Here is a 14,179-nt window from a genome sequence, read left to right on the forward strand (position 1 = left end):
AGATCCTGGGACACTTGATTTTGCAAGAGTCCCAAAGAACCTAAAACAACTGGATCATGGGGGGTGGGGTGGGTATAGCCAGACATTTCCTTGTTTCCATCTCCTCCCTTGGATCAGGGTCTGATACCGCAGAGTCCCTGGACGATGTTACACCTGCCTTGCTTTTATATTGATAATTAGAGTCTTCTGGTGTTATTTTATGATTTTTTACCAAAAGAGGGTAGTCCTTATGGGATTTATCTACCACTTTCCCCTCCTTCCTCTCCTCATTTGATGAATCCGTTAGCTCACTTCCAGTGCCAGTGATATTCTGCGAGTTGGTTTAGAATACCGTCAGAGTCTAGTATCATGGAAGGTTTTACCCCAGAGCCCGTAGCTCCAGTGACAAGCTCCGGAGGAGACCCTGAGAATTCCAATGCCTGGAGAGAAAGGCCTGGAGATATCTGATCCATTGAAGTATTTGCAGCACCACTATTCTTTTGCAAGATTTTTTCTCTTCTTATTGTGAGAATGCGTGATTGTGCTACTTTCCTCTAAGCCCTCTGAGATAGAGATGAAGGGCTCAAAGCTGCGGCTTCCACTCCTGCTCCTGTTCCCCTCAGAACCATTTGCCGCATGCTTCACCATTTAGGTCTGGGAGTGAACACACCTTGTTTATCCAATACGTGGGTGACCTCTCCCCTGTATTATCCGTGCACTGAACTACTTTGCCCCTTACAACAAAGGAACTCCTTCACCCTCGCCGCTGACCTACCAGCCGGTGCAACTTCTCATCCACAGACTATGTACTCAAGGGAACTCCTATCGAGGGAACCCAGCTGCGCAGGACAGGTCAGACAGGATGGCTCCTTGACCAGAAAAGACCTCCTTAACTCAGCACGGGACCAGGTGACTCTCTTCACTCATCTTGGGCCAACTCCGGCTTCGTCCATTGTTGTTTTTTTCTCTTCCAGATGTTAGAGATTTGCTTTCCTCCCGGTTACCGCATCCAACAGCGTCACAGCACTTCATCCAGGACCGGTGTTGTCACCCAGAAGCTGTTCTCACTGCCTCAACGTGCGTGCCGTCTGAAAGGAGGGGGTGGAGCTTAGCGTGGGTTCAGTAGCGAGGCATCAGGCTCCACCTCGCCTTGCCCTCCAGTAAGTAAACTCACTGGAAGTACTTCCAATGAGTTTATGTACATATGGGGAGTAGTATGCTCTCTCTTTGGGGCCTCTCCCTTTGATCCTTTGTGTACATTAATAAAAACATCCAGTAAGTCCCACACAGCGGGATTGCTGAGAGCTCATGGGAGGCCCACCCCCTTTCTCCACTTGTGAGGAAATACATTTTTTTTTTTAAAAACTTAGAAATTCACAGAGAAAACCAAAGGTTACAAGAACATTATAATTGGGAAATATTATTAAAAAATCTTTGAAGGTCACTCTAAAAACCAAGGGTTACAGGGACGTTATAGTTAGGCTCAGATTTCACCCATACAAACCATAGAAATTCAACAGTTAGAGTTACAGGCTTATTTCAGAGGCAATGTGTAAAGCATTTGTACATAGAACACACAGTAACACAGTGAAAACACCATCTCATCCAAAAAGACATTGTGCATAAACAACCGAAAAAAAATTGTAGGCAAAGGGTTTTCAGTATTCACTCTACACCCTGCAACACCACTAAAGGCAGGCAACCCCGGCTGCACCATTTTTGTGTTAACCCAGAGTCCAGCACTTCCAATGGGAAGCCTTGCAGCCCCAGAATGCAATCCAGATGCCTCTTGCTGCACTATCGGCACATCGGTGTCCTCCCCTAAAACAGGCACTTCATCCATAGTGAGGATAGCTTCATCATCAGATGATTCCTCCCGGACAGAAAATTCTCTCCCAGAATCTTGCACTTCCTCCTCTGCCTCATTTACAGAGTCACTCTCATAATCATGATCATAAGAAGATTCAAAAAGCATACCGACAACCTGCTGAGCGATAATCCTGAGGCTAGCCATAATCCTTACTAAGGTAAAAGGTAACTTGACCAACAAGTCAACAGGATCAAACACTTTGTAAAATAAGTAATGAAGTAAATGTGGCTCACTTGCCAGAGACAGCTAGACTCACCACAACCTGCTCCCTGGAAATAATATCCCTGGTGACCTAATGGGGCAGACGGGCCTAAAAAACATAGGCCAATCTTCCCAGAAACTGCCAAAATACTTGCTCCCCAAATGGGAGCAACCCTTCCCCAAGGGGCCACTCCCTAACATTGAAAAAAAATAAAAAAATACATAAACCCTGGTGTCTAGTGGGTATTTCAGCTGCACGCTCACAGTCCCATGCGCGATCAAGCAGCAGGAATGCTCCAAAGAGACATCGGAAGAAAGGAAAATCCTGGCTTCCAGCGCGTCCAGCAACTGCTAATGACTTTGGCACGCAGTGCGCACTGACATCATTAGATGCCGTGGGGGGGGAAGCTGGGCTGTGGTGGTGGGCCCCAGCGCTTCCCCCGTGGGTGGGTGCCAGGACTGCTGGGAGCCGTCCAACTGGCACAACCACCATGGCGTCAGACGGCTCCCGGCTGCCCGACACATGGAAAAGGTTAAAATTAAAAGGCCAATGTCAAAAATTAATTTAAGGTCAAGCCCTCACCCGGAAGCAGTGTCTGAAATGCTTTCTGAAGTTAACTGACGAAAATTATCGTCCATGTACTTCTTCCACTTCTGAGGCGAGAGTCACCTGAAGCTCCTCCATAGGCATAGGCACTAGGGGTTGTGGCGGCATGGAACAGGACACAACCTGAGGGTGTGGAGAAGCCAGGGTAGGTATTACAAGCAAAGGGGAAAGACACACTGGGCACAGCAACACTTGTAGGAGAGAGTTGGAAGACAGAGCACTGAAAATGGCTATTGTCCGGGAGGTAGCAAATTTCTCTCTGCTGGTCAGTATTTTCCACTGCTTGTGCACCTGCACCTGTGCCACCACCTTTTGAAGGCCCCAAGATATACCTGCTCACCAAGAATCTCATGCTTCCTGACTCCTGGAAAGCAGCGAGTGTCAAATACCCAGGGAGGCAAGAGTGAAGCACCACATATTGGCTCTGGGATGGGAAGGGTGAATGTGACCCTTGGCTATTCCTCTTCTGGGTGGGGACTTTTAGTAGAAGGAGGAGAGGTAACAGGCTGCAGCTGGAGGCAGCTATTGGTGTGGGGGCCTTTTAACTGGTAGAAGTTGTGACTTCAGGTCTCGATAGCAGAGGGGCCAGTTCATGCAACATCACAAATGCTAGTTCTTGTTAGGCAAGAGGAGCTCCAACATCTCTTTCCTCTTGGCATGTGGTGTCCAGATTGAGAACCCCCTTGGCTGTCTCCCCCATTACAATCTCTTGGCCTGCGGTCAAATGACTCTCTTGGCGGGTACACCCTCTCTGCTAGTGGATGCTTTTTCTTTCTTTGTAGCGGTGCTGTGCTCTTCCTCCTGTGCCTGTCTAGAATCAGATGTCCTGCTTTTCCTTTACTGCTGGTCCCAGAAACAGGCAAAGAAATCATGAGTTCGTATGTCGTACTACTTCATGTTAATAAAAATAACTTTCAATATGACAGTGATTGACAATATCACATAAACCACTCTCCTTTACCCTCCCAGCTTCCAAAGTCAAGCTGCCACTTTTAATAATAGATGGCAATGATTACCAAAGCTACGAAACAAGCAAATATTGTTTTAACTTTTGAAAATAATTTTAGGTGTGATATGTTAATATAAATGTCACCTATGCAAAAGGGATGCCTGGATGTATTAAGACACTGTCACCCTAACATTCACTTATGATGACTAAAGGGAACAGAAGTAGGCTCAAAGTATCACAAATTGAGTATTGATTAATACAGTAGACATGTATTTTGTGGACATGAGACAGCTGTTACTTGTAAAAGAACACTTTATCTATATTACGTGAAAGTGATAATTTTATGTGTGTAATGCTGAAAAAAATTAAAAAGTGTCTAACACACTATGTAAGATGTGTGTTTGACCTGAAGAACATCACTTAGAACATGAGTGTTATGTGCATTTAACATAAAAATGCCAGTTATTGTAAACAAACATGGGCATGTGTCAATGTGTCATTTTTTTAGAAAATGAAAATAACGAAATGGGATATTAATTGATATTTATACTTTATAAATAAAAGTTCTAAAAGTATAAATATCAATTAAAATAAAATGCATTAGTAAGTCATACAAAGTCACACTTTAGTCAACAACATAAAATTCTCACACCATGACTATAAGCAAACAAATGAAATAAGAGACAGAGCAAACTAAAACCTTTAAAGCACAAGTACATTTTTAATGTATTTAAATCTATAAGTCCAGGCACCTTGCTGATGCTTGTGGACTTCAAGCTGAGCGTGGAGAGCAGCTTTAGGACCCTCAAGTGCAGTTGGCAGTTCTTGGTTACTGCATGTGGGACTGGGAGAATACCCACACAACCTACTGTGTCTTCAGTCTTGTCCAGTGCCAGAGGTCCTCCAGCACTTCAACACTCCCCATGGGTAGCATAAGAAAGCAACTTTCGAGGAGAGGGGCGAGCCGATCACCCATTCAGACTGAAAATCTGAGACACCTTGGCTGTATCCTCCAGACCCACCCCCACAAAGCAACCACAGAGCCCTTGGACCTGGAGGGGCGATATGATAGTGTTCGAAGTTAGGTGCACCCAAACCGACCGAGTCAGCCACACTGCCAAATTAACTTGCAGAGGAGGATATCAAGGATACGGAAGAACTTCGACATAAGGCGGCAAGTTGGTGAAAAAGTAAAGTAAGTGAGGTATCATAATCATCTTCAAGAGGGCAGGTCTGCCCATCACCGATAATGACAAAGTTCTCTAGCAGGCTGATAATGATGAGGGGAATTTGTAGAGTGCACAGTTGCTCTTACGAGGGTCCCGGCACTAGTCTTCCAGTAATGCAATTAAGACTGAGTGAAAAGCTAAGTTTTCAACTTCTTTTTGAAGATCTGCTTCGAGTTTGCCAACCGAAGGTCCAGGGGAAATTTATTCCACTAGAAGGGATGAAGAAAAGAGAAGGAATGCCTCCCAGCCCTAGCACAGATAATTCTAGGGAACTTGGCCAAGGCCCTACTAGAGGACTGGGAGTTCCTGGCAGGGCAGTAGAACTGGATTCTGATGGACAAGTATCTCTGGCCAGTCCGATGCAAAGCACTGTAAATCAGCACCAGAGTCTTAAACAAAATGTGTTTCTTTACAGGGAGCCAATGCAGGGCATGAATGTGGATAGAGACACAAGTTCTAGCAGGTTTGTTGAGTAATGTCCTTGCCACTGCATTCTGGACCACCTGTAGTCTATGAATGACATAGTTGAGCAGTCCAAGGTACAAAGTGTTAGCATAGTCCAACCAAGAAGTAATGAGAGCCTGAATCACAGTTTTCCTGGATGGAACAGACAAGAAAAGCAGAAACATTTTCAGCGTACGGAGTAGCCCAAAACAGAATCCTACCACAGATCTAGCTTGCGGCTGGAATAATAAGAGGTCGTAAAATTTAACTCCTAGGTTCTTAACCACTTCTGTTTGAGAAGCCGGAAGAGAAGACATATATCTGGGACTTTTTAAGAAAAGGAAGACCTTATTACAATAACTAACTGCAACGTCACTTTAGCCTTTATTTTTTCAGTCACTTTCTAAGATTGTGTTTATCATAGTCAGCCAACACTCCTGCTGCACGTGGCCTTTGGCCATGCACAGCGGGGGATGGGCAGGGCGTGTGCCCATCCCCCACATGCAGACAACCAACTCACATTTTTTTTGTGGCGGTACCATGGTACCGCCACAAATGGCGCTGTCTTTTTGAGACATTTTGTTTACTGTTAGTGGGCTTGGAGCCCTCCCATTACTCACCATCGGTGTGCTTTAAAGCCTCTCTCAATTGCTTGCTTCCTGCTGGTCAGTTCTGCAATCGGCAATTCTCTCTTCTTGCATGTGACCCTCCCCAGAGCATGGCCCATTTACTTGTGTCCTTAGACTGCTTGCATTTTCGGGACGTATTTTCTTCTTTTTGTTAAGCCCTCTTTAGAATGCATGTTTCCTAGCTGGCTCTGTCATTTGCTTGTTGTTTTAGCCTGTCCAGCTTGACTTCGCCTTTCCAGTGGGTACTCGCTATCTGTAAACATGCCTTTAAATCTTGTTCTTATTTTGCCTCATGTTCTGTGCATTCAAAGACAGAGGTCAAATGTCAGACTTTGTATGCTGACTTCAAAGTGAGAGAATTTATGTGACAGTGCATTATGCTGAGCATCCATGCAAGAGGACAGGCTGTAAGATGTTATCTTTTATATCACACAACAAAAATTAATTGTGCTGATATTTCAGAATACATCAGAATGAGAACTGTAGAAATGAAGCACATTTTTTGTAAGTTTGAAGTGTGGTGGAAACAAATATTTAATACGATGAAAACAAATCAATACACTTGGTGATGACATGTTCACACATTATCATATGTGTGCAGTAAAATTGTATGTCTGTGCAAATGTAAGCCCCTTTTCAATTGGAAATATGTGGTTTGCAATGGCAGTGCGCTATCACACCATGCATACTTCACACCACACCACAACCCTCTGCTCCACTCTATGCCCTTCCACTCTGTGCCATGCCACTCCAAGCCATGCCACTCCACTCTACGACACTCCACTGTAGGACACTCTATGACAGGGCTCACCACTCCACTCCACACCCCTTCACTCTCCTCTCCACACCACTCCACTCCATTCTTCCCCACTCCACTCCAATCTACCCCAACCCAATCTACCCTTCTCCAATCCAATATACCCTACTCCACTACAATCTACCCCACTCCACTCCAATTTACCATACTCTAATCCAACCAATTCACTCCACTCCAATGTACCCTGTACTCCACTCCAGTCTAGCCCACTCAACGCTACTTCAATCTACCATGCTCCTCTCTTCCCCAGTTTACCCCACTTCACTCCAATCTACTCCCAAATCAATCTACAACAGATCAAAGAAAGTGTTCTTTCTGAGTAATGTTCTAACTTTTTACCAAATTTGGTGTGTTTCTGTTTTTTCCTTATCTGAGAGCAAAGTTTCAGAGTGAGAATTAACATGCCATGGGAAATCAATGTTTTGGAACACTCCCTGCCCCCTTTTTAGATTGGCTCAAAACTTTCCAGGAAGGAACAGAGGTGAATGTACTTATTTTTGTAAAGTTTGGGCTGATTTGTCAAACGGTGCCAGCGTTATTAGGCAAAACAAAAACACTCTTCCTACGGAATCTCACACCTAACTATAACTACACAGTTATGACAGCCATTGTGTAATATCATATTTAGATATAGATAAGTACTGTTGCATAGCTGCCAAGGTTTCAGATTGCTATGTGTGACATTTTAATGTGAGTGACATTTTAATGACTATGGCCCGATTCACTGAACTAACTTAAGACAAAATCCTAAATGTACTACCCTTTTGGTATTCACAGAAGGCACTTACTCATTTTGGTATTTACAGAACGCACTTACTCATTTTGGTATTTTACAGCAGGCACATAAGGGCCTTCTGTGAATACCAAAATGAGTAAGTACACTTACTCATTTTGGTTTTCACGGAAGGTACTTACTCATTGATGAGCAAGTGCATTCTGTGAATACCAAAATGAGTAAGTGCCTTCTGTGAATACCAAAATGTGTGCACTAGGCTACTGATTGTGCGTAAAGTGAGGGCAGAGGACAGGAATGCACCATATCTTTATAGATATGGCGCATTCCTGCCCTTTCACGCAGCACAGCAGGTTGTGTTACTGCATTGCGCTGCATGAAAGAATGATGAATCTGCCCTCGTGTATCTTACTGAATCTGTAATGTGCACCAAATACACAACAAATTGCAGTGTCTATGGTTGACATACAGTATGAACAAATCATAGATCTTTAATGTTTGCATGAAATATTATTTTGTTGGTTTCAAACTTTTTTGTAATTTCAGCTAGGGACTATGATATACATTAAAGAAAAGCATCCAGAAAATGATTGTTGGGCTCCGCAAAGAATCAAATAAATTAGCCGCATGTCATGCCCTGCCCTCTTCTTCCCAGCCATCATTTATTCTCTCTAGTCTCTTGTAATGTTTGAAGCGACGCTTAGCTTTTACAAGCTTGCCCAATAAATATGTTAATTCAAGAAAGTGCCAAACAAAACATTTTGTCTTATTTTCCTTTTATATAATTTATGGCAAAATGAATGGTTGGAAAGCTCACCATGCCATGTTTTTGACTGAACACAGAACTTTAAGGGAAGGAAGTCGCCATGACTTATGATTCTGCAACACCCGTAATGCTGCATATTTTCTTATGTTCCAAATAATTGTTTTGCAGGCTTGAGAATGCTTCGTGATTTGAAAAGTGCTTATTCTGGGAGAGAAACGATTACACATTCTGAACTCGCTGTTCTTGATAGCTTTGAACAAGGAGGGAATTACCTTGACCTTAAGGTATGTATATTTATCTATTTGGTATACAGATTTTTACCAAGGAAATATATATATATATATATATATCCCCAAAAGGAGTGAAGCCTCAGACACATAATCGCTCACAACATGTATTAGGTGGCTTGCAAGCAGGTAGCTGACACAGAACAGTCGTCAGTAAGATCCACCGCCAGACGCGTTTCAGGAGTCCTTTTATCCCTTCCTTATCCCTTCTTTAGTGGCGTGTCTTCATGAAATGAAAGCAAAGTTCACTGCACACCTGTTTGATTTAAACAGCCCACCATAATGGGTGTGGCCCTCTCACGGCCTTCTGGTCGCTGTAGTGTGCAGTCTTGAAATCCCCAGTGGGCATGCTTAACATCACGAAAATAAATGACAATTTTAATTACCCCTGTGGGTTGATGTCCTGTCTTGCCAGCAGCCTACCCCGCTTTCCAGACGCAAATGTAAGCATCCAAGACTGGTGTCCTGCCTTTTGTACGTTATTGGATTTTGTTCTTGATTACTGATTGCCGGTACGCTCTGCCGGCGTGTACGCCACCCTTCTTGGGTCCCTGCTCTCCAGAAGGAGCAACTTCGAATTGGATGTATATATATATGTGTATATATGTATATATATATATATATATATATTCAGATACAAATTGCGGTATACTGGCGTGCTGCCTGATCGCTGGTGGTGCACAAAGGTTAGCGCTGCCGCCAGCGCTGAAAATGTGAAAAAATATTCCCCAATCTTCTATGATTGAAGAGCCGGCACTCGAAATCATGGGTATTCTCCCGTTTATTGCATGATTACAATCCACACACGGACATCACAGGGACGCGTTTCAGCAGTCTTGCTGCCTTTCTCAACCTGTCATGCGCCATATTGGTGCCTCTTTTTAAAGCTTTACATTCGTAAAAGAGTAGAAATAGAAAATGCCTTTTTAACATTTAAAAGGGTACGCATTTAAAAATACAGATATGTTGCACAGTTGCATTTACTCAAAAACAGGATCACAACTGAGTGAAACCAGCAAATAAAAGTGCTCCACGGTTTTTCACTTTCTGTGCTACTACGAGTAATGTTCATCCAGTCATTTTTTATCATGCCTTTAACTGTTACTTGCAAAACCCGGACTGAATCCCTACAGGGTTAAAATAAAAACGGCATTCTAATCATGTCTCTTTCATAAAAAACCAAACTGTCACGCATTAACTGTCAATTGACAGAATATTTTCCAGCACAGTCACCCCGTCTTTATAAACAGTTCCTTTCCTGTGCTTCCGCATCCAGGTGTACATCACTGTCTTCACTCGGAAATCCAATAAACTTAAAGGAACTTACAGTGGCGACTTCCTGCTGTTAAAACTCCAATCCGTGTGTTTAGAGTAAGCAATTTAAACAAGCAGTAATAGGGTCCCATGATACCACCGCTTCCTCGGCCACTGCCTTGCGGTGTCCAGCTCCTCCGAAGGGTAGTTATACCAGGGAGAGGATATGCATTTTCACAGAAGGTTACCAGTCCCCGCCATGGGAGCTCCTGCTTCCAGCGTTTGAACCTCTCCTTCCGTATACGCTTTCTCCTCTTCTCCATTGTCATAACCCTTCAAAGGGGGCACGCCTGTCTCAACATTCAGATACAAATTGTGGTATACTGGCGTGCTGCCTGATCGCTGGTGGTGCACAAAGGTTAGCGCTGCCGCCAGCGCTGAAAATGTGAAAAAATATTCCCCAATCTTCTATGATTGAAGAGCCGGCACTCGAAATCATGGGTATTCTCCCGTTTATTGCATGATTACAATCCACACACGGACATCACAGGGACGCGTTTCAGCAGTCTTGCTGCCTTTCTCAACCTGTCATGCGCCATATTGGTGCCTCTTTTATATATATATATATATATATATATATATATATATATATATATATATATATATATATATATAATATTCACTGAAAAAACCATAGATTTCACACACGTTATAGTTAGGAATTAGCATTTAAAAAACCTTGCAAATTCACTGAAAAAACCATAGGTTTCACACATGTTATAGTTAGCTGGACATTTCACTCGTAAAAAACCAATGAAATTCCCCCGTTATAGTTAGTTCAGCTAACTATAACTCGCGCGCCCGCAATCCACTGCTGATGACGTCACATATTACATCACTCATGACATCACTGATGACTTCTCAAATGACATCACTGATGACATCATCCATTGAGTATGCGTTTCTGAAAATTTTTAATATGTTTAATATATATAGGGAAAGGCCTGTTGAAGAATGAGTGGGTGTAGAAGTGTGTAAATGGATGATTTTCTGTGGCGCGTAACTAACTTTATAAGTGAGTCATTAAATGTATCTTACTGCAGACTAGTGACTAAAGTGTGTAAATGTCTGTATGTTTCTGTATGTTGGTGTATAAGTGGCTGCATGGTTTTGTGAATACCTATATGAGTGTCTATATGAGTTATTGATTGCTTGTCTCAGTATCTGTATGGGTTTCTGAGTGTTTGTGTGGGTAGGGTGTGTGTGACTCTATGCATAGATGTGTGAGTGGGTGATTCTATGGGTGCATGGTTTTATGAGTGCATCTGTGATGGACTGTATGGTTGAGTGAATGTATGTATGGGGGTGTTAGGGATTGAATGATTATCTCAGTGGTACATTTGTGACTAACTACATATGTGAAAGGCAGTATATATGTGTGTAAGAGTATATAAGTGGGTAGATGTGAGAGTGTGTGATTGTGAGAGTGACTGTATGGATGAGTGTGTGCTTGTGTCAATGATTCAATAAGAGCGTAAGAATGTGTTACTATTTTTATGATTAAGTGAACTTGAGTGTGTATAATTACATAGGTGAGTAAATGGGTGTGTAATTATTTGCATGACTGACTAGGTGTGAGAGTACCTCTATGCATGATTGGTAGTGTGTGAGTGTCTATATAGGTATATAAATGCATATGATAGTTTTGTATGTTGTGACTGTAAGTATGAGTGACTGTACAGGTGAATGAGTGGAGGTGTATGTAGACTTAAGAGTTCATAAGTGGGTATGTAGTCATTGGTATTGCAGTATGTATGGTTTTGAGAATGGAACTCTTAAATTTTGATTCGGTGTATCAAAGGTTATATTAGGGTGTGAGAAGATGCGGTAATTTATCACATGGATGACGTCATCAGTGATGTCATCAGTGATGTCATTTGAGATGTCATCAGTGATGTCATCAGTGATGTCACTGACCATGTCATGAGTGATGTAATATGTGACGTCATCAGCAGTGGATTGCGGGCGCGCGAGTTATAGTTAGCTGAACTAACTATAACGGGGGAATTTCATTGGTTTTTTACGAGTGAAATGTCCAGCTAACTATAACATGTGTGAAACCTATGGTTTTTTCAGTGAATTTGCAAGGTTTTTTAAATGCTAATTCCTAACTATAACGTGTGTGAAACCTATGGTTTTTTCAGTGAATTTCAAAGGTTTTTTAAATGCTAATTTTTAAATTTTTTATTATATTTTTTACTATATTTCTTTTACAACAAGTTACCTATGTATACATTTATAGATTATCTGTATCCTTTAATTTGGTGTGGCTCATTTTTTTTCTTACTTTGAATTTGGATAAAGTTCAACAGCATAGTTAATATTTTCTATTAACTTATGTACACTTTAATTCAATCTGGTTTTTTTTTTCTAAAATTTTTAGGGTGCGCGCACAGAGCGCGCACCTACTACGCATGCGTATGTTTTTCATGTACGCATGCGTGAGTTATCTACGTACGCATACATACGTTTTAGAGCGCGTTCGCAGCACGCACCTAGTACGCATGCGTACGTTTTTTGTGTACGCATGCGTACGTTATCTACGTACGCATACGTACGTTTTAGTACGAGCTCGCAGCGCGCACCCAGTACGCATTCGTACGTACGTGGTGTGCGCATACGTACGTTCTCCACGTACGCATGCGTGTGTCGTACGTGCTCCGCGCGCTACACTCGCGGATACGCGCGGAGTACGCGCGCTGACGTTCGCGCATGCGCGCGTGCCGCGTATACGCGCTACGTACGCGCATAATACTTATGCGCGCGTACACGTTCGCGCATGCGTAATTGCACCGTGCGCGCTCTGAGCTTGCTCCGTGCGCGCACTTCGAGTTATGTGATTAATAAAACAACACTTTTAATTGGTTTTCAGTACTTTCAGTTCCAGATTCTTCCAAAACCACACCCACTCCCCTCATTATTAGTTCTGATTCCCTGGGAGGAAGCAGAAAGACTCCTTCATATGGCAGTATTTCACTTTTCCAGAAGGCCAAAAGAAGGTGAATGTACCAAAAGTCACCTGCACACTTTGTCAGCGGACCTTATCACGTGGGAATGCTAATAAGAAGTACTCTTTTAGTATTCACACAATGTTGAGGCACGTTGAAAAAGTGCATCCTGCGACTTTTCGTCGAGCTTCTGGGGCAAAACCTCCACCTGCTCAGCCGACGACATGTGCAGCAGCTCAGCTGAGCACATCTTCGGCAGCTCAGCCGAGCACTTCTTCTGCGATGGTGCCTTCACCTTCTTCCACACCTCTGGATATACGTCCTTGTTTTGCGAGGATGTGTACACGATGCATGGATTGCGGTGCTCTTATTTCTATGGGTGAGAGCAGTGTTGATCTCATTCAGAGAAGATTTGAGCAGCACTCTTGCACTAGGCCATAGTTTTTTGAATTTTTTTTCGTTTTTCTCTTCCTCTGTCCCTACATTAACTCAAGGGCTCTTTTTAGAGCCACCTAAAATCTAAACACAAAAACTTGTTTTTTTAATCTATTTGTCATTTTTTTTTTTAGGGTGCGCGCACCCAATGATATTTTTAAAAAAAAATAATAATTTTTTTCAACTTTAAAATCTAAACACAAAAACTTGTTTTTTTAATCTATTTGTCATTTTTTTTTAGGGCGCGATGTTTTAAAAAAAAATTAAAATCTTTTTTTTGGCCCTTCGTGGTCCTACTGTGACCCCCTGACAATGGCTAGGGGGTCAAGAACTCCCTACTCTGCCCACTATTCACGTTCTCCACCTTTCCTTTTCAGTGCGACAGACAAAATGGCGGCCGACACTTCCTGATTTCGACCGATTCGAATGTTTACTGACATCTAACAACCAATCAGAATTACACTTGCGCACGGCAGGGTGCGCGCACAGGGCTTGCACAGTGCGCGCACGCTGCGCGCGTATAGATATTGATATGCTTTTAAATGCTATTTTCTCAGGAAATACTGAACAGATTTACACCAGACCTGCAAAAGGCACTTCCTTGACCTTATGGCTACCTCTCTGGCAAATATCAAGTAATTCTGTTCAGCCGTTCGGGCTGTAGCTGCGACTAAAGGTCCTATGGAAAAATACATGGGGAAAACGCATTTTTGGATCCCCCGTTTTCTCGGCCCCCGCTTGACGAATCACCCCCAGACTTTCAGGGTAGGAGCTGAACGGAGCGCCCCATTTGTTTTGAAAATTTCGCGAGGATTCGTCAACCGGCGCCAAAGTTATTCAAAATAGAATTTTGAGATTTCCTATGGAAACTCGGTCCTAACTATAACTATCTACTGGCGACCGCCAGTAGATAATATATATATATATATATATATGTGTGTATATATATTATGTGTGTATCTATATGTATT

The 14,179-nt window shown here is 42.7% G+C and overlaps 1 protein-coding gene across 2 annotated transcripts in view; it reads left to right on the forward strand.

The window, feature by feature from the left end:
* The window catches only part of LRRC63 (leucine rich repeat containing 63), a 242,022-nt gene that overhangs the window by 146,752 nt on the left and 81,091 nt on the right, over nucleotides 1-14,179 (forward strand). For both annotated transcript variants that reach the window (XM_085621841.1, XM_085621840.1), the window contains one exon: nucleotides 8,393-8,508. In XM_085621841.1, the coding sequence (XP_085477967.1) occupies nucleotides 8,393-8,508 (116 nt within the window). The remainder of the gene's footprint in view (nucleotides 1-8,392; nucleotides 8,509-14,179) is intronic.

Source organism: Triturus cristatus, chromosome 8, assembly GCF_964204655.1.
Source record: "Triturus cristatus chromosome 8, aTriCri1.1, whole genome shotgun sequence".
Lineage (NCBI taxonomy): Eukaryota > Metazoa > Chordata > Amphibia > Caudata > Salamandridae > Triturus > Triturus cristatus.